The sequence below is a fragment of the Peromyscus maniculatus genome, chromosome 2, assembly GCF_049852395.1.
Source record: "Peromyscus maniculatus bairdii isolate BWxNUB_F1_BW_parent chromosome 2, HU_Pman_BW_mat_3.1, whole genome shotgun sequence".
NCBI classification, from domain to species: Eukaryota; Metazoa; Chordata; class Mammalia; order Rodentia; family Cricetidae; genus Peromyscus; species Peromyscus maniculatus.
This window is the reverse complement of record NC_134853.1, coordinates 159,849,264-159,867,758: the sequence shown is the minus strand read 5'-3', so window position 1 is coordinate 159,867,758 and position 18,495 is coordinate 159,849,264. Positions and strand designations below refer to the sequence as shown.

The 18,495-nt window shown below is 54.9% G+C and overlaps 1 protein-coding gene across 6 annotated transcripts in view; it reads left to right on the top strand.

The window, feature by feature from the left end:
* Window positions 1–18,495, top strand: part of Crocc (ciliary rootlet coiled-coil, rootletin) — a 45,124-nt gene that overhangs the window by 15,499 nt on the left and 11,130 nt on the right. For all 6 annotated transcript variants that reach the window (XM_076565576.1, XM_076565577.1, XM_076565578.1 and 3 more), the window contains 17 exons: window positions 1,346–1,582; window positions 2,028–2,124; window positions 2,611–2,694; window positions 3,016–3,249; window positions 3,734–3,933; window positions 5,980–6,162; window positions 7,964–8,108; window positions 9,221–9,367; window positions 9,681–9,911; window positions 10,533–10,726; window positions 10,983–11,110; window positions 12,000–12,169; window positions 14,000–14,179; window positions 14,762–14,896; window positions 15,107–15,250; window positions 15,634–15,872; window positions 16,456–16,615. In XM_076565576.1, coding sequence (XP_076421691.1) covers window positions 1,346–1,582; window positions 2,028–2,124; window positions 2,611–2,694; window positions 3,016–3,249; window positions 3,734–3,933; window positions 5,980–6,162; window positions 7,964–8,108; window positions 9,221–9,367; window positions 9,681–9,911; window positions 10,533–10,726; window positions 10,983–11,110; window positions 12,000–12,169; window positions 14,000–14,179; window positions 14,762–14,896; window positions 15,107–15,250; window positions 15,634–15,872; window positions 16,456–16,615 — 2,908 coding nt within the window. The remainder of the gene's footprint in view (window positions 1–1,345; window positions 1,583–2,027; window positions 2,125–2,610; window positions 2,695–3,015; window positions 3,250–3,733; window positions 3,934–5,979; window positions 6,163–7,963; window positions 8,109–9,220; window positions 9,368–9,680; window positions 9,912–10,532; window positions 10,727–10,982; window positions 11,111–11,999; window positions 12,170–13,999; window positions 14,180–14,761; window positions 14,897–15,106; window positions 15,251–15,633; window positions 15,873–16,455; window positions 16,616–18,495) is intronic.

Genomic DNA, 18,495 nt, shown 5'->3' with positions numbered 1-18,495 from the left:
TGCATCAGAAGGGTTTGATACTTTGCTTGACATAATATGTGTTACCTACAGCCTGTGAGGCACTCCCCCGCCCCCTGCTGTTGGATGCCCAGCATTGCACTTCAGAGTGAGTGAGCCGGCCCACGGTGAGGTTTTAAGTGGACCTTGTTTTTAATTTGAGAAAGGATCTCATTATATAGCCCTGTGTCGCCTTGAGCTTGAACCATAGCCTAGGCTGGTCTCACCCTCACAGAGAATCCTTCTGCCTCCGCCTCCCAAATTCTGTGATTAAAGGCATGTGCCACTAGCCGAGTGGTGGGGAGGGGGGGGGGGGCGGCAGCAGCGGCGGCACGGGCCTTTCGTCTCAACACTCAGGAGGCAGAGTCTTTGGGGCATATACTCTGTGTATAATCTCATCTTTGCTTCTTCTCCATTTTGCTTTTACAGTGTGTGTGTGTGTGTGTGTGTGTGTGTGTGTGTGTGTGTGTGTGTACATGTGTGGTAGCCAAGAACAACTTTTGGGAGTCAGCTCTCTCCTTCCACCAGGTAGGTCACCAAGATCACACCCAGGTCATCAGGCTTTGCAGCAGACACCTTTACCTCTAAGCCATTTCAGTCCTTAACACCCGTTTTTGGAGACGAGATCTCAGCCTGGATGCTGCCCTGCTTTGGTCTCCTGAGAACTTTGTTCTACCATCTGACTCAGCTTTGCTGTTGTTGTTTTTGTTATTGTTGTTCAAGACAGGGTTTCTCTGTGTAAACAGCCCCGGCTTTCCTGGAACTCACTCTATAAACCAGGCTGGCCTCGAACTCGCAGAGATCCGCCTGCCTCGGCCTCCCGGGTGCTGGGATTAAAGGTGTGCACTACCACTGCTCAGCTAATTTGCTGTTCTTGAAGAATCCTGCCTCATCTGGTCATTTTTCTGGGAGGTGTACACATTAGGAGTAGCTTCCCCATTGGTTGTTCTTGGCTGTAGGACCCACTGACTGGGCCTGCCATCATTTATTTAACAGCCATCTGCCTTTTCATGGGTGTTTTGGTATCTCCAGGATTCCTACACTGCTCTGCTGCCATTAGCCATCTGTCACTGCCTTGTGCTGAGCCTGACTGGGAGATGCATTCTTAGATGCAAAGGGCCCAGATGTTCATACCTTTCAGGGATTTTCCTAACTGCCCTCCCCTGTGGCTCTGCCCACTTGTCCTTCATCAGCTGTATAGGGGACAGCCAGTTTCTCCACAGCCTCACCCATGTTGGGCATAACGTGACCTTATTTCCATAATCTGATCGTGACAGATAATGTTGCAGTGTAGTTTTGATTTGTACTTGGGGACCACCCCACACCCCCTTATTCTGCTTTCTCTCAGAGACCTCCTGCAGCTGGGCGGGGAGCTAGTCCGCACATCCCGGGCCGTCCAGGAGGTGGGCCTGGGACTGAGTGCCAGCCTGCAGCGGGCTGAGAGCCGGGCTGAGGCGGCTCTGGAGAAGCAAACGCTGCTGCAGGCCCAGCTGGAGGAGCAGCTGCGGGTCAAGCTGCTCCGGGAGAAGGACCTGGCCCAGCTGCAGGTGCAGAGTGACCTGGACAAGGCTGACCTTAGTGCCAGGTGGGTAGCAGCAGGCGGCCCATCTGTGGCCAGCTCCCCTGCAGAGGGCTCACCTGGGGACTCAGAGGGGAGTGTGGTCACCAGGGCTGGGCCCTTCGCCAGGTGAGCCTGGCTGGACTTCCCAGGCACCGTGTTTGAGGTTCAGAGGACTGGGGTCTAGACGTACTGCAGGCAGTTCAACCTCTGATGACTTGTATGACCTCAACTCCTGCCTCCTGAGTGAGTCCCCACGGCTCTCTCATGAGACTCAGCCAGCAGTAACCTCATTCCCATTTTACAGCTGGGACATCAGAGGCCCTCAGGTGATAAGTGACTTACTCCAGGTCCCATACCTGGAGAGGTGGATCCTAGGGTCCTTGTTCAGTTTTGGGGAACACAGAGGACTTATGCTGGACTTGAGAAGTGGAGGCAGCTCCCCCATTCACCTCTTTGCTCCTTCCTTCAGAGTGACAGAGCTGGCCCTGTCCGTGGAGCACCTTCAGAACCAGAACACAGAGAAGGACCAGGTCAACAGGACCCTTTCCGACAAGTTGGAGGCCCTGGTGAGATGTGGCAGCATGATGTGGCACCAGCCAAATCCATGGCTACTGGCTGAGGGCCAGGCTGCTTGAATGTCCCACCCAGAGTGGGTGCTGTCCTCACAGTGCCTGTCAGGCTTACCACAGTGACATTCACCTCCTCTGTGCCCGTCAGCAGCCATTACACAGTTGAGGAAACCAAAGCCGGGGTCTCCAATCCAGCATGGGGAGCCAGGACTTGGACCCCGCTTGAGCTCCCAGGGGACCGCCACTGCCTCCCCTCCAGATGCATACCTCTAGGACACTGCCTGGGCTCCACACCTCCTTTTGGGGCAGGGCTTGGTCTTCACTAGGTCATGTGACTGGGACAGGGCACTGTACTTCACGGGGCCTCGTGTGTTTGGTGAGGGCAGCTGGCCCGTGGGTATAGCCGTAACTGCTACCCCAGAGGGGCAGGAAGACGTGACTTCATTCTCTGGCGGGACTGTGACCAGCCTTTCTTGTCACTAGGAGTCTCTGCGGCTCCAGGAGCAGGCAGCCCTGGACACTGAGGATGGAGAGGGGCTGCAGCAGACGCTGAGGGACCTAGCACAGGCAGGTTACAGCCCACACAGGGCCGGCCAACCAATTCTGAGCCCCGGCCACAGCCCTTGGGAGCCTGGGATGAACTGGAAGTGGGTGGGGCCTTTCACCTTGGCTGCTGTCGACCTCTGCTGGCTCACCTAGCCTTGCCCCACGGAACCCTGTGAGGACAGTGAAGGACAGTGAATGGTAGACCTTGCCTGGAGGGCTGCATTCTGCCAGAGACGACTCAGGAAGGCTTCTTGGGAGAAGGGGCATGTGGGACGTGTCGCGTTGCCTCGCTTCTGCCAGTTACCTGCTAACCTCGACTCCCCTTTTCTCTCTCCCCCTAAGGCTGCTCTATCGGACACAGAAAGCGGTGTCCAGCTCAGCAGCTCAGGGCGCACTGGGGACACCTCTGACGGCAGCCTGCGGGGACTCTCTGGCCCTCGGACCCCGACCCCACCACGGCACTCCTCCCCGGGTCGAGGTCGTTCTCCGCGCCGAGGCCTGTCCCCAGCCTGCTCTGACTCCTCCACGCTCACGCTGATCCACTCCGCCCTGCACAAGCGCCAGCTGCAGGTCCAGGTATTAACGGGCCTGAGCGTCCCGCAGCCAGGGACCCTGGGGGCGGGACTGGGGCCCTGAACAAACGGCTGCTGAGAGTCACAGAATCTGAGCCCGGAGTGCCTGGATGGTTGGGAGTGCCTCAGAAAAGGGGCTGGAGCCCTCAGAAAAGGAGATAAAGCCTGGGGCCAGGACCCTAAGACAAGTCTGGGAGGAAGAATCTGAGCCTAGGACAAAGGGAGCTTGGGAACCAGGGTTGCAGGGAGGAAACGAGGGGGCGGGGCCTGGGCCCTCGGTGGGTGGAGTCAGCATCTAGGGGCCGGTGTTCCTGGGCGGTTTTCCATACCGGCCCCTGGGGGCGCTAGTTAGAGTTGCCCGGTTGGCAGGGAGGTGAGGACACAGGAGTGGAGGGGTGCCCTCTGCTGCCTTAGGCATGTCCAATGCTATGGAGTTGTTAGGAGAGAGTGAGTGGGCTCTTCCAGACCCCGTCACCCCCATACTCCAGGACATGCGTGGGCGCTATGAAGCCAGCCAAGACCTGCTGGGTACCGTGCGCAAGCAGCTCAGTGACAGCGAGAGTGAGCGGCGCGGCCTAGAGGAGCAGCTGCAGCGCCTGCAGGACCAGACAGCGGTCACAGCGCGGGCCCAAGAGGATGCCCTGCGTGAGGCCCAGCGCCTGCGCAGTGCCAACGAGCTCCTGAGCAGGTGCGAGGCCTACGGGGCAGCAGGAGGCCCTGGGCCTAGCCAGCCAGGCCTTTCAGCCGGAGGGTCCCTACCATCCAGGTGAAAAATTTGACAGTTTTCAAGGAAGTAAAAATTCAGTTCTTGTTACCCTCGCCACATTGCAAGTGCCTTCATTGCCAAATGTGGCTATAGAACATTCTAGAATTTTGCTCTCAAGTGCTGTTCTGAACTGTTTCCTGTTGGTTGGTTGCTCCTGGCTGGGAATGAACTTAAGCCTGGTGCATGCCAGAGAAGTACTCTATCACTGAGCTACATCCCAGCCAAACTAGAGATAGTTTTTTGTTATCTGAGTTTTATTTATTTATTTATTTATTTGTTTGTTTGTTTATTTATTTGTTTATTTATTTATTTTGAGACAGAGCCTTACTATGTAGCCCTGGCTGGCTTGGAACTACTATATATTCTGGACTGACCTCAAACTTGGGGCAGTCCTCCTGCCTCAGTGTCTTAAGTGCTGGATTTTGGATGTGAGCTACTAGTTCCTGCTTTTCTTAGAGACTTGTTTGTTTTTAAGACAGTCTCACTATGTAGCCCTGGCTGGCCTGGAGCTCCCTCTGTAGACCAGGCTGGGCTTGCACTCCCAGAGATCCGCCTGCCTCTGCCTCCCTAATGCTGGGATTAAAGGTGTGCGCCACTATGCCCAGCCCTGGTAGAAACTTTTTAAAAGAAGAAGATGATGATGGTGATGATGATGGTGGTAGTGATGATGGTGATGGTGGTGATGATGATGGTGGTGATGATGATGGTGGTGATGTGGATATGTGCGCTCCTAGAAGCAGAGCTGTCAGCTAGATCCCTGTGGATCTGAGGTTTGAGGTGACTGTGAGCCACCCTGGGTGGATGCTGAGAGATGAGCTGGTCCTGCAAGAGCAGCGTGTGCTCAAGAGAAATGTTATCCTTGATCTTCACTCATGTGCCATCACACACACACACACACACACAGAGAGAGAGAGAGAGAGAGAGAGAGAGAGAGAGAGAGAGAGAGAGAGAGAGAAAGAAAAGGAAGAACAACAACAACAACAACAAAAAAAAACCCGGTGGAGTTCCGGTTTTGCCTTCCATAGACCTGGCAGTATCATAGACCTGGCAGTATGGAAGCACAGTAGGCACGCATGTGTGCATTTGTAGACCTACTGTGTTCCAGGCTGTGTGGCAAATGCTGTGCCCATGTTATCTCAAGTGTATGTGCTTCTGTCAGGGCTGCCATCACACAGCTGGAGAAGGACTTCCCAGACCCACACTGCGAGTGTGGATGAAGTGGCAGTGTGGCTCAGCTGGGACCCAGCCTTGGGTTTTTTTGTGTGGGAAGGAACTGGGTCTTTTAAAGGTTGTGTCCTTGGTGAGAAACCCATTTTGCATTCTGCTGTCTTAATATCATGCCACAAGCTGTTTTTCACCTTGATATTTAGTATATTTGGGGGTTGCCACCCTGTAATCAAGAGGTGGGCAGCCCTTAGCCTGATCGCCAAACCCTGGCTGACAAGGGATCCTCCAGCTTCTGCACTGGACCACTGGAGCTGGGGAAGGTGGCAACTCTCTGCAAGCCTCGGGCATTCCCACTGGCTTCCTCCTTCCTCTGGGGTACATGCTGCTGCTCTGTGCAGTGTGAAGCTCTGGGATCCAGACAGATCCAGCTCTGTCCAGCTTGCCAGGATCGAGGGTGATAGATGACAGGTGTTTTCTGGCCATGCACCTTAGAACTGGCACCCAAGATGCCTGTGTGTCCTAGGAGCCTGGCTCTGGCCTGTGCCCCCTGCTGGGGTACTTGCAGGCAACACCAGTATCTTCCCCTATTCCTCTAGGTCTGTAGGGATGCAAAATTGGGAGGAAAGATCTTCTCAATGCTGGGTGATGTGAGATGAGTTAGCTGTGAGAAGCATCAGGGAAGGCTTCCTGGAGGCAGTGTCCCGGAGAACAGGGGATGTGGTCAGAGTAGTCAGTCCGACCACCTTCCCTGGTGGAGAGCAGCCTCAGAAAAGCCCTCTCCTCTCCTTGCTTGTCCTGTAGGGAGAAGGGCAGCCTGGCCCACAGCCTGCAGGTGACCCAGCAGCAGGCTGAGGAGCTGCGCCAAGAACTGGAAAAGCTGCAGTCGGCCCAGGAGGAGCTGAGGCGTCAGCACACCCAGTTGGAGGACGAGCAAGAGGACTCGGTGCAGGAGGGCGCCCGGGCCCGGAGAGAGCTGGAGCGCAGGTGGGTCCTGCTCACCTGGGGTCTCTCCATCGCACCTCTCGGGAATGTGGGCATCATGTTCTCTCGACTGCTTCCTGTTGTCTGGGGGCAACAACATCCTTAGGGGACCATGAGAAAACCAAGATAATGGTCAATCCTGAGAGAGTTGGATGTTGTCTGGTCTCGGTGTGATGGGGAAATGTAGGGCTTATCTGTAGTTGTGGCTGGCGTAGTCTGTGAGGCTGGACCATCTCAGTCAGCAGCCTTGAAGTTGTTCTGGATATAGAATTCTGAGGAAACTGTAAGAGAGGCGTCTGAGAGGCTGGGTCACCTGGGCCACCCGTTTTCATTGGTGTCTGGTCCCCTTGCTCAGAAAATACATGAACTTTCAAAGGAAACACACATATCTGCATTAACACAACTGTGACTGGGTATTGTACACAAGCCAGCCAAAGATGATTTTTTTGTTTTGTTTTATGTTTGAGCAAATAAAATATATGTCATCTGTCTTGTAGTTTTTCTAGGTTTATTTCTTTATGTCTGTAGCCAGGATTTTCAGGGGGTCTTCCCTGATCAAACCTGACTGTGCCTCTTTAACCTTAAACAAATCCACAGCCTTTCGTTTCCTGTGGAATAAAAGCATAACCTCTTCCCCAAAGCAATACATTTTCTGACTTCCATTTTAAAGTTAAGGCATCCCTGAAGTGTCTAGGCTGGTTTAATTCAGCAGTCCCTTCCACAATCCAGTGCCTCTCAGCCGCTGTCGTTCTCTGTTCACTAGCATTCAAAAAATTCAAAATTAACAAAGTACCACATAAAGTCCAAACCCCCTGTGTTATAATATTCCATCCTTATGTGACTTATTTTTTATGCTGTTCTTTTTTAAAGACTTTATTAATTATAAACTATTTTTCTATGACTGTTTATACCCATTTTCTTCATCATCAAAGCACATTTTAAAACATATCATACCTTTTTAGAGGTTTTCTGTGTCTGAGCCTGGCCTTACTAAGCATCTGTAGTGTTTTCTGATGGTGTGAGACAAATCTTAAACTGCTGTGTCAGCCACCAGCATGGCTTAGCCTAGCGCATGGTGCTGGTGCTGGTGCATGGCACCAGAGGCTGGCTCCAGCCCCAGGCAGTTTCTGTACACCGAGCCTACCCAAGAGACTGGTCACCAGGAAGCTGTGCCAGGAAGCACATTTGACTCTGTGTTCCAAACTTTTTTTTAGCTTTCTCAGGCCTTATGTGGGTATACGTGGCTAGATGATGGGCACCATATGTAGACAAACTTTTCTTTTTGGGTCACCAGCTCATGGATGGGCTAGAGAGATGGCTCAGCAGTTGGCTGTTCTTCCAGAGGACCTGGGTTCAATTCCCAGCACTAACATGGCAGCTCAAAACTGTCTGTAACTCCTGTTCCAGGGATTCTGACACCCTCATATGGACATGCACACAGGCAAAACACCAATACACATAAAATAATAGAAAAAAGACACAGAGACTTATTATTAATTATGAAGGCCCAGCCTTAGCTTAAGCTTGTTTCTAACTAGCTCTTATAACTTAAATTAACCCATTTTTTTTTTTAATCTACGTTCTTCCATGAGCTCATTACCTCATCTCCATTATGCCCATCCTGGCTTTCCCGCATCTGATTGGCGACTCTGCCTTTCTTCTTCCCAGAGCTCTCTCTGTCCAGAAGTCCCTGCTATACCTCCTGCCTAGCTATTGGCCACTTAGCTTCTTATTAAACCAGTCACAGTGACACATTCTCACACAGTGTAAAAAGAATATGCCACAACAGTCCTCTGTCCCACAGCCACAGGCAGCTGGAGCAGTTGGAAGTGAAGCGCTCAGGGCTGGCTAAGGAGCTGGTGGAGGTGCGAGAGGCACTGAGCTGTGCCATACTGCAGAGGGATGTGCTGCAGGCCGAGAAGGCAGAGGTGGCCGAGGCGCTGACCAAGGTGAGTCCTGTCAGCTGCACAGCTCATGATTCTCCACTGGCTGCAGGCTGACCCTTCTCAGGCTACTGCTGGAGCATGTCACTCATGTCACTGACCTCTTCCTCTGGATACAGACTGACTTTTTTTTTTTTTTTTAATTTTCTATTTATTTATTTATTTTTAATTTTTTTTTGGTTTTTCAAGACAGGGTTTCTCTGTGTTACCCTGGTTATCCTGGAACTTGCTTTGTAGACCAGGCTGGCCTTGAACTCACAGAGATCCACCTGCCTCTGCCTCCCAAGTGCTGGAATTAAAGGCATGCACCACCACCACCCAGCTGACTTTTTATTTTTATCTACTTATTTATTTGTTACTATGTTTTGAAAACTGCCCCCATTCCCCTCCCCGCCCCCGTGTGTCTGTGTGTGACTGTGTGTCTGTGTGTTGGAGCACAAGTGTGTGCTGTGACAATTGTCTAGAAGTCAAGACAGCCTTGGCGTCCATCCATGCCTTCCACCTTATTTATGGCCCGTCATTGTTTCCTGCTGTGTATACTACACTAGCCGGATCTTGACTTCCAGAGGACTCTCCTGTCTGTCTCCCATTTGCTGTAGGAATGCTGGCGTTATACTTGTTACCTTCTGCCTACAGCTTGTACATGGATTCTGGGGATTTGAACTCATGTTCTTATACTTGAGCAGCAAGAATCTTACCACTGAGCCATCTCCCTAGCCCCACAGGCTGGCTTTTGACCCAGTCCACAGATTGCTGCTTCTTCAGGGGCTCCTTGGACTCGAGCTTGAAGCTCAGGGTCACCTGGTCCTTTCTGTGGAGATGGATCCTGGGACTGAGGAAGTTGGGGCCATTGTCCTGAGAGTCCTCTGAAGGTGCTTGTCCCACTTCCGGCGACATGATGGCCTTCTAGGCTGCGTTTGGAGACTCTTCTGACCCCTGGCTCTGCCTCTTAGTCCTTTCTTGAGCAGCTCTAGGGTATGAGGTGTCTTTCAGACAGCCTTCTAGTCTGTGGCCATCTTTGGTGGGATTGCCTGACTCCCGTCAACCCTTTCTCCAGTCGGTCAGGGTCTGCTTCCCTGGGTCTCTCCCTCACTTCTGCTTCCCTGTCCCCACTGCAGGCTGAAGCTGGCCGTGCACAGCTAGAGCTCTCCCTGACCAAGCTGAGGGCAGAGGAGGCCTCCCTTCGAGACTCCCTGTCCAAGATGAGTGCCCTCAATGAGAGTCTCGCCCAGGACAAGCTGGAGTTAAACCGCCTCATGGCCCAGGTATTCTCTGCACCAGCCACATGTCCCCTCCACCAGGGAGACACCACAGAGGCATGCCGGGGCTCTCACACCCTCCCCTGTCTGTCCTGCTGTCCACCTCTCATCCTGTCTGTCTTTCTTTGCCTCTGTTTTGTGCATCATAGAAGGATGCCCTGGTGGCCCTGCTCTGTTTTGATCCTTTGTTCTCCGCACCATGGACATTCTTCCTTCAGCTTAGGGAGCCTCCCCTGGACTGGCTGTGACCATTGGTGGGGATGGAGGGGGCATCCCTGGTCCTGGGAGGGTGCCCCAGACCTTTATCCATACCCTGCAGCTAGAGGAAGACAAGGCGGCGCTCCTGGACCGACAGCAGCAGGCAGAGCACGCCACTACGTTTGCTCTGGAGGAGCAGGAACGTTTGGAGCAGCTGAGGCTGGAGCAGGAGGTGGAGCGCCAGGGTCTGGAGGGCTCCTTGTGTGCGGCTGAGCAGGCCCGGGAGGCGCTGGAGCTGCAGCTCCGTGCATTGCGCAGTGAACGCAGTCACCTGCAGGAGCAGTTGGCCCAGGTGGGCTGAGCTCCCATGCAGCTGTGGGCAGAGGCTCCCGGCCACTCACACCCTAGTGTAGGATAAGCCACAGGCTCGGGCGCTTGCCTCTGCGTCCATATGCACCCCACTTCTTCTAGCTGAGGGCCTTGAGCAAACTGCCCTACCCTGCATGCTTCTGCCATCCCGTCTGTCATTTAGAGGATGTGCCGGCTCTGAGCCAGCCTTGGTGACAATCTGTCATGTGAAGAAAGTAGAGATTCGGGAAACTGAAGCCACACCGCTGGAAGGCAGCTTAGGTTCCAGGGCTCCAGGGTCTGTCCTGGGGTCCAGGGTTCCTGTGAAGAAGGCGCAGCTCCAGCTCCTCCCTGCAGCCTGCACAGCTGTGTCAGGCTTCTCAGAAAGTTTAGGGTGCAGGGCGCAGTGGGTGACTCGGGTTTGTGTTTTTTCACGTGTATGCATTTGCAGGTGTAGAAAAGGCTAGCGTTTGCCTGGGCACGTACAGCACACCAGTGCAGCGCCTGTGCTTTAACTCTTAGCCTCCTGCTGCCAGGCCAGGGCTGGACTAGACCCCCCCCCCCCATTAAAGTACTGCATAGTGAAGCAGCCAGGGCTTCTGCTCACAATCCCTGGGTCGGCCAGCTCTCCCGGCAGCTGAGTGGACGGGACCAGGAGCTGGAGCAGGCCCTGCGGGAGTCACAGCGGCAGGTGGAGGCACTGGAGCGCACAGCCCGGGAGAAGGAGGCACTGGCCAAGGAGCGGGCTGGCCTGGCAGTGCAGCTCGCAGCAGCAGAGCGTGAGGGCCGGACCCTGTCGGAGGAGGCCATTCGCCTACGGTAAGGGCTTTGCCCAGCTCCTGGCAGGGGGCATCCCTGGGGCCACTTCCTGACCAGCCACGCCCCGGGGTTAACCCAGAGGAGCAGTCACTTAGGAGCCACGCTTACCAACTCAGCCTAGCTCAGGTGCAGTTTTCCTCGGGGAACCTGCTTCTAGCTGGGCAGGTAGGCTGGCGTTTGGCCCACACTGGCCACACCCTGATAGTCCTGGGGTGGGGAGGCTGAGTCCCAAGGCCTCAGGGATTGTGTGTTACAGCTTGGAGAAGGAAACCCTGGAGAGCAGCCTGTTTGACGTGCAGAGGCAGCTGGCACAGCTCGAGGCCCGCCGGGAGCAGTTAGAAGCCGACAGTCAAGCCCTGCTGCTGGCCAAAGAAGCCCTGACTGGTATGGGGATCTGGGGAACACCCGGCCTCCATACTAGACTTAGCTGAGGGTACTGGGGTCTCGAAGATGTTAGGAGCCCTAGGTAAGGTGTGTGGCAGACCTGGCTTTCTGTCCTGAGCTGTTACCAGGATGAGGTGAAGGCCTTGGCACAGTGCCTGACTCGGCCAACTGTGGCTGCTGCTTCTTCGTCATCAGGGAGGCTAGAGAGTTCTAAGGTCCCTATAGAACCGTCAGCTGCTCCCATGAATCAGCCAAATGGTCCCAGCCCAAGGTCCCCACATGCTCCCCACTCTCAATCCTTCCAGCTCAGCAACGGTAAAGCTCAGCCAGCTAAGCCCCTGCTTGGGACATGGAAATTGACTTTCCTGAGTCAGACAGGCCCAGGGAGGGCAATGCTGCTGGGCTTCCCACCTGGGCAGTGCCCTTCCTGATCAGGTGGGACCCGCCTCCCACTGTGTCCCTCGGTGAGGGCTGCTGTTGTCACTGGTGGAGACACTCCGTAAAGCCAGACGGTGCTGGAGCCTCGTCTTGGACAGGATGAGGTTGAACTAACAGGGCACATCATTTGTGACGTGCAGGGATGGATGGGGAGTTCCCAGGTGCTTGACCCATGGTGTCACTGCCCTTTTGATACCCTTCCCCTCTGGCTGGCACTTCTCATCGGGCATTTTATCCCTTGTACATGAGGGGAACAGAGCCAGTGAGCCCATCCGGCAGGTGGAAAACTGGCATCCAGAGGGGGTGAGCCGCTTGTCCAAGAAGCTCAGCGTAGCTGCCAGGCAAGCTCCCTTCCCTCAGCTTTTGCCCATGTGGCTCCTGTGGCCCAGGTCTGTCGTCCCAGAGGGAGGTTGTGACTCAGCCCTGTCTTCCTGCCACCCCTCTTGTGCAGGGGAGCTGGCGGGCCTGCGGCAGCAGGTCACAGCCACCGAAGAGAAGGCAGCCTTGGACAAGGAGCTGATGACCCAGAAGCTGGCGCAGGCTGAGCGGGAGGCGCAGGCCTCTCTGCGGGAGCAGCGGGCAGCCCATGAGGAAGACCTTCAGAGACTCCAGCATGAGAAGGTTTGGTCAGCTGGGGAGGAGTAGGCCGGCCTCTGAACCTCACTGTCTCTGCTCTGGGGGAGGCATCTGTCTTGTTCTGCCTCAGTTTCTACATCTGTCTTGCTCTGCCTCAGTTTCTACATCTGTCAAACAGGACCTCGTGTCTGCCATGGAGGCCCTGGGGACAGCTGGGGAGATCTGTGGGAGTGAGTTGTCCTTATCAGTTGTGTAGAGTTCCAGGCCCCAGATTAGGTCCAGTCCTAGTGAACCTGATGGAGACCCACAACCATACTGCAGCAAGACCAGTATAACATTTAGCAGAAAGCAGGCTGGGCGTGGTGGTGCACACCTTCAGTCCCACCACTCAGAAGGCAGAGACAGGCAGATCTCTGAGAGTTTGAAGCCAGCCTGGTCTACATAGTTCCAGAACAGCCAGGGCTACATAGTGAGACCCTGTCTCAAAACAAAACAAGCAAACATACAGTCAAAAGCTACATTCATGTCGTAAGGTTCAAGAGTGACACTGATTCTGTGCTTACGTTTCCTGAGTTGTGTCTGATCTTGGACTCACTCCACTGATGCTATATAACGTTTTTGTTCCTTCATTTTCCCACCCACAGAAATGGGTAGATTGCTGTGGGGTCTTGAGTGGGAAGGGGTTAGTGTAGCAACAGCACTTAATAAATTTCCTGTCAGTTCCTGTTCTTGGGGTGCTCTCCAGACTGGTCTGCAGGACGAGGACCTTTAGAAACCCAGCCTGGTCAGGGCTGCCTCCAACAGTTTCATGTTCTCACTGCAGGACTCCTATAAAGTAGTGTGAGAGATGCCCCCCAGCCTCCATGAATTATGGTGGAAATGACCACATATGGCCAGTAGGTGGCAGGGTAGCACCTAAAGGCCTCACCCACCGCCCTTCAGAAAGAGAATAGAGACTTGGGAGCACTGATGAGGCCCAGACTGACAGGGCCAGGGATCAGAATGTGGCTCCCTAGGAGCATGGTACAGCCCATGACGAAGAACGGCTGTTCTTCACAGTGTGCCCTCACCACAAGAAAGCCGTTCTTCGTCATGGGCTGTACCATGCTCCTAGGGAGCCACATTCTGATCCCTGGCCCTGTCAGTCTGGGCCTCATGAGTGCTCCCAAGTCTGTATTCTCTTCAGCTTCCCTGCCAGTCTGGTCCCCAGAGTTCTGTCACTCCTTGTAACCAGCCCTACTCCGCTTTACACAACCCTCTAGCTGCCTGCCCAGAGCTGGCGAGATGGCTCAGCGGTTAGAGCACTTGCTGCTCTTCTAGAGGACCTGGTTCAATTCCCAGCACCCACATGACATCCATAACTTCTCCATAACTTCAGTTCCAGGGACTCCAACTCCATCTTCTAACCTTCAGAGGCATCAGGCTTGCAAATGGTGCAAGACATACATGCAGACAAAACACCCATGCACATAAAATAAAGAAGTCCAAAAGAATTTAAAAAATACAATCCAGATCGTCTTTGTCCCCTTGGCTTGAGTCCCTATTGTCCCCATAGCCCTCAATCCCACAGCTCGCCTGGTCTGGCCCATGGTCACCATGGAGGATTTCTGAGGTTCCAGCCTGTTCTTCCCTCCAGGCCTCCAGGCTACACTCCTGGCCTAGTTCTCTTCTGCCTGGACGGCTCCACCCTCCCCAGGGAGCATTCTTGTCCCCAGACCAGGCTGCTGTGCCTCCCTGTGCGTCCACAGACCTGATGTGACCTGTCACCGTCCTGTCTCTCAACTGTGGGGTCCTTGAGCCTTTTGCTGACCTGAAGTACACAAGGGACTTCCTGGGCTCTCCCGGTGTGTCACACAGCCTGGTTCTGGCCCTCAGGAGGCTGCGTGGCGGGAACTGCAGGCAGAGCGGGCCCAGCTGCAGGGCCAGCTGCAGCAGGAGCGAGAGGAGCTGCTGGCCCGGATGGAGGCTGAGAAGGAGGAGCTGAGCGAGGAGATCGCAGCGCTGCAGCAGGAGCGGGATGAAGGCCTGCTCCTGGCCGAGAGCGAGAAGCAGCAGGTCTGGAGTCTGGGCGGCCGCCGTAGCTCTCCCGGCTCTGCCCAGAAGTCCCCCACACACACACACACCTCAGCAGCCGGGGCCCAGGAACCACCAGTTCCCCCTGGGCCTCAGTTTTCTCCCCGGCAGAGAGAGAGTGGGAGAGAGGTCTAGCACACGGGCGCTGACAGGCGACACAGGCAAGCTATCTCCCATTCTCCTGTCTCTGCTAGTCAGGCTGGAGACACCTCTGGGTTAGTTCTTGATTTCTATAAGGTAACGGAGCAGGCAGACCACAGCCATCTCCTGCTGTGTCGCCCTGGCAAATGACATTCTCCCCCAGCCATCCCTTTCTCTCCTGTAACATGGGGTCACAGCAGCCTTCGCCATGGGGTACTGGAGGTATTAGTTAAGTCTGTAGATCATGTCCACATCCAGGCTCCTGCTGCTGCTCCAGAACCCCATCGGAGGGCTCCAGAGAGTGAACAGGCACCTCTGTCCTGGGTCCACTCTCGGTGGGCCAGTGCTGCTACTGAGCACCATGGGAGGCTAAGAGAAAGAACTGGCCGCCCGCTAAGCCCAGTCTTCCTTGCCTCTGCCTAGGCCTTGTCCCTGAAGGAGTCTGAGAAGACGGCACTGTCTGAGAAGTTGATGGGGACCCGGCACAGTCTGGCTGCCATCTCTCTGGAGATGGAACGGCAGAAGCGAGATGCTCAGAGCCGGCAGGAACAGGACCGGGTAGGTAGGCCGCCAGGCCTCTATCCAAGGGGAAAGCAGTACAAGAGACCAGCTTCAAGGCCAGCCCCCCGTACCTCACAGCTAAAGAATGATCAAGGTGTGGCGGGCCTCTGGGAGGGGCTGTATTTCAGCCAGAGGGGTAGGACAGTGCAGTGGCCAGTGTTGGGGGGCCACATCAGGACTAAGAGTGAGCATCCTGACTGCCTCCAGAACACAGTGAACACCCTGACATCTGAGCTTCGAGAGCTCCGGGCCCAGCTGGAGGAGGCCACGGCGGCCCATGCCCAGCAGGTGAAAGAACTCCAGGAGCAGGCTGGGGCCCTGGGCAGGCAGCGGGAGTCCTGCATGCGTGAGGTGAGCTGATGCTGCTCTGTCCCCTGGCAGCATGCAGGGGGTGCTGCGTGTGTGCTGGAGTTGATCCTGTGAGTGCTCCTGCAGTGAGGACAGGCAGTGACTAGCCCATGGAGGAGGCAGCCAACATTTATTAAGCACCTGAGGTTTACAAGGGGGGTTTGGGGGGACTCATTCACTGGACAGTCCTCATGGGGATTGTTTCAGGTTCATGTACCGCTACTGAGTCCAGTGTCCCATACCATCACTGAGGTCAGCCACCCACCTCAGATTCAAGGGGTAGTGTTGGAACCATGGTATCCCGTAGCCAGCCAGGGAAGTGGCATACAAGCCCATTCCTGCCATGGCCTTAGCCTGAGGGCCCTGACCCCATTCTGGACCCACAGGCAGAAGAGCTGAGGACTCAGCTGCGCCTGTTGGAGGACACCCGTGATGGGCTGCGGCGGGAGCTGTTGGAGGCTCAGCGCAAGGTCCGGGACAGCCAGGAGGGCAGTGAGGCCCATCGCCAGGAGGCCAGTGAGCTGCGGCGCAGTCTGAGTGAGGGCACCAAGGAGCGTGAGGCCCTGCGGCGTTCCAACGAGGAGCTGAGGACTGCGGTGAAGAAGGCTGAGAGCGAGCGCATCAGGTGAGGGCTGCAGTGGACCCGGCCAACCTGACCCCATCCTCTGCGGGTTAAGAGTCTAGCTGAGCCGGGCAGAGGTGGCGCACACCTTTAATCCCAGCTCTCGGGAGGCTGAGCCAGGTGGATCTCTGTGAGTTCGAGGCCAGCCTGGTCTACACAGCGAAACCCTGTCTCGGAAAACAAAACAAAACAAAACAAACAAACAAACAAACAAAAAAAGTCTAACTGAACCATGGTTTAGGGGACCATGTAGCTGGTAAGCTTTGGTCTGTAAGCACAGCCTATCAGGGAGGTCAGTTTGGGGGCTTGTCTGCTACAGAAAATGGACAGGTGACAACAGAGAGGGTTGGGTCGCTCTCAGGCCTCACCTGTGTCAATAGCTTTGGAAACTGAGTCCCCTCCTGGAGTCCCTCATGTGCCTCTCCATGCCAAGGGCTTTTGGGTCAGTACAAGGGCAGCCATGTGGGCAGGCGGCACTTGGGCTACCTTGGTCCAAGATGGGGCCTAGTGGGGCCAGGGGACAGCCTTGTGCACCTGATGCAGACGACGGTCCCCGGACGCGGCCTCTGCCTTCTCTTCTCTCCAGCCTGAAGCTTGCCAATGAAGACAAGGAGCAGAAGCTGGCTCTCCTGGAGGAGGCTCGAATGTCCGTGGGCAGGGAGGCTGGTGAGCTGCGGGCCTCCCTGCAGGAGGTGGAGCGGTCCAGGCTGGAGGCCCGTCGGGAGCTGCAGGAACTTCGGCGGCAGGTTCGGCCCTGGCTCCTGCCCTTCCACACGCTCTGGCCAGCAAGCAGCACCCCTCTCAGGAGGCGGGTTCCAGTGTGTAAACTCAAGGCCTGGGCTGCAGCAAGCCTTTTACCTAAGCGTGACATCCATGGGTGGGGTTTTGTGAGAGACTTTTTCTTGGGAGACACAACTTCACCCCACACCCACACCACTTACCACATACCCCTACTCACCCCAGAAGGGAACCCACAGCAGACCAAAGTAATGGTTGCCCCAAAAGTCCAACTCGATGAACCAGTGGGTTTTTATAGTAATTACAGGAGCCGAAAGGATTCAAAATTGGCTCCATCACAGAAACCCCTACCCCGACACGGGCAACAACTCCCAAAGGCTGCAGACCTGGTGCTCTCTGTACAGCTTCAGGCAGCTAGACGGGGAGTCCCCTCCCCCATCAGTTGTTTACTCATCTGTGAGGCTGGGGAGGGGCTTTGGAGAATTTTCCAGCTTTCCATTCCCTCATGAAAGGCAGTGTTTACCTCGCCTCCCTCCTGGAGAGTGTTCAGTTGAGAGGAAACTGTGTCAAGCAGATGGGTTTCCAGGGGCCCTCTACCCATGAACTGTGTAGATGCTATGTGCCTGCGTCACATCCAGACTCGGGTATCCCACATCGAGGCCCAGCAGCATCTTGTCTAGTTCTAAAGACACCTGAGCAATGAAGGAGTGGCCCCTGGGAACCAGGTCAGGCTAGCAACTGCTTCCACTTTTATAGGCCACACGGCTGTCTCCACCCCTCCCTCCCTTACTGTGGTAAGAAAGCAACCATAACCTGGGCATGGTGGTGCAGGCCTGTAATCCCAGCTACTGTGGAGATTGAGGCCAGAGGGTCACAGGTTCAAGGTTTGCCTGGGCTGCAAGTCCTGTTCAAGAACAGTCTTGACTTAGTGAGGCCCTCTTCAAAATGAAAAGTAAAACCAGCAAGACTATAAATCACTAACTGAGAATGCTCACCAAAGGCATGAAGCCCTGCATCCACTGCCCAGTAAGTACTGCCAGGAAATAAAAGTAGGTACTGGAGAGATGGCTCAGCGGTTAAGAGCACTGGCTGTTCTTCCAAAAGACCTGGGTTCGATTCCCATCACCTACATAGCAGCTCATAACTGTAATTCTAGTCTCAAGGTATCCAATACCCTCCTCTGGCATCCACAAGCACATGTGGTGCACAGACAGACAGACAGACAGGGCAAAGTACTTGTACACATAAAAAAAAAAAAAAAAAGTAAAAAAATTTTCTTTCCAAGACAGGATTTCTCTATGTAACAGTCTTGGCTGTCCTGGACCAGGCTGGCCTCGAACTCAGAGATCCTCTTGCCTCTGCCTCCTGAGTGCTGGGATTAAAGGTGTGCGTCACCACCACACCTGGTGTATACATTTTTTAGAAAGGAAAGTAGAAGAGGTTGGGTGTGTAGCTCATGGGTAGGATGCTTGCCCAACATGCCAAAGCCTGTTTGATCTGGAGCACGAGATGGGAGGTGCGCGTGCCTTAGTAGAAGGTGGAGATGGCTGAACTTGTCAGCAGACCTCTGACTAGATTGCCACCCCATCACCAGCAAGCACTGATCAAGCACCTGCTGCATACTGGGCACTGCCCACACACACTGGAAACGTAAGGCTTCTCCCCCCAAAAGGCCCCAGGAACAGGAAACAGCCTCGATGGCCGCAATGGAGACAGCGGGTGGTAGCCAGAGACAGATGCTCTGAGATGGGTGGCCTTCCTGAAAATAATGCCTTCTCACTTCAGTCCCTCCCCCAGACCCCTCAAGTCAGCAGCCAAGGCTCTGCTGGGGAGCATGGTGATGGGTTCTGATCTGTCAGCCCTGCGACAGTCCTATGGGGTGGGTGGT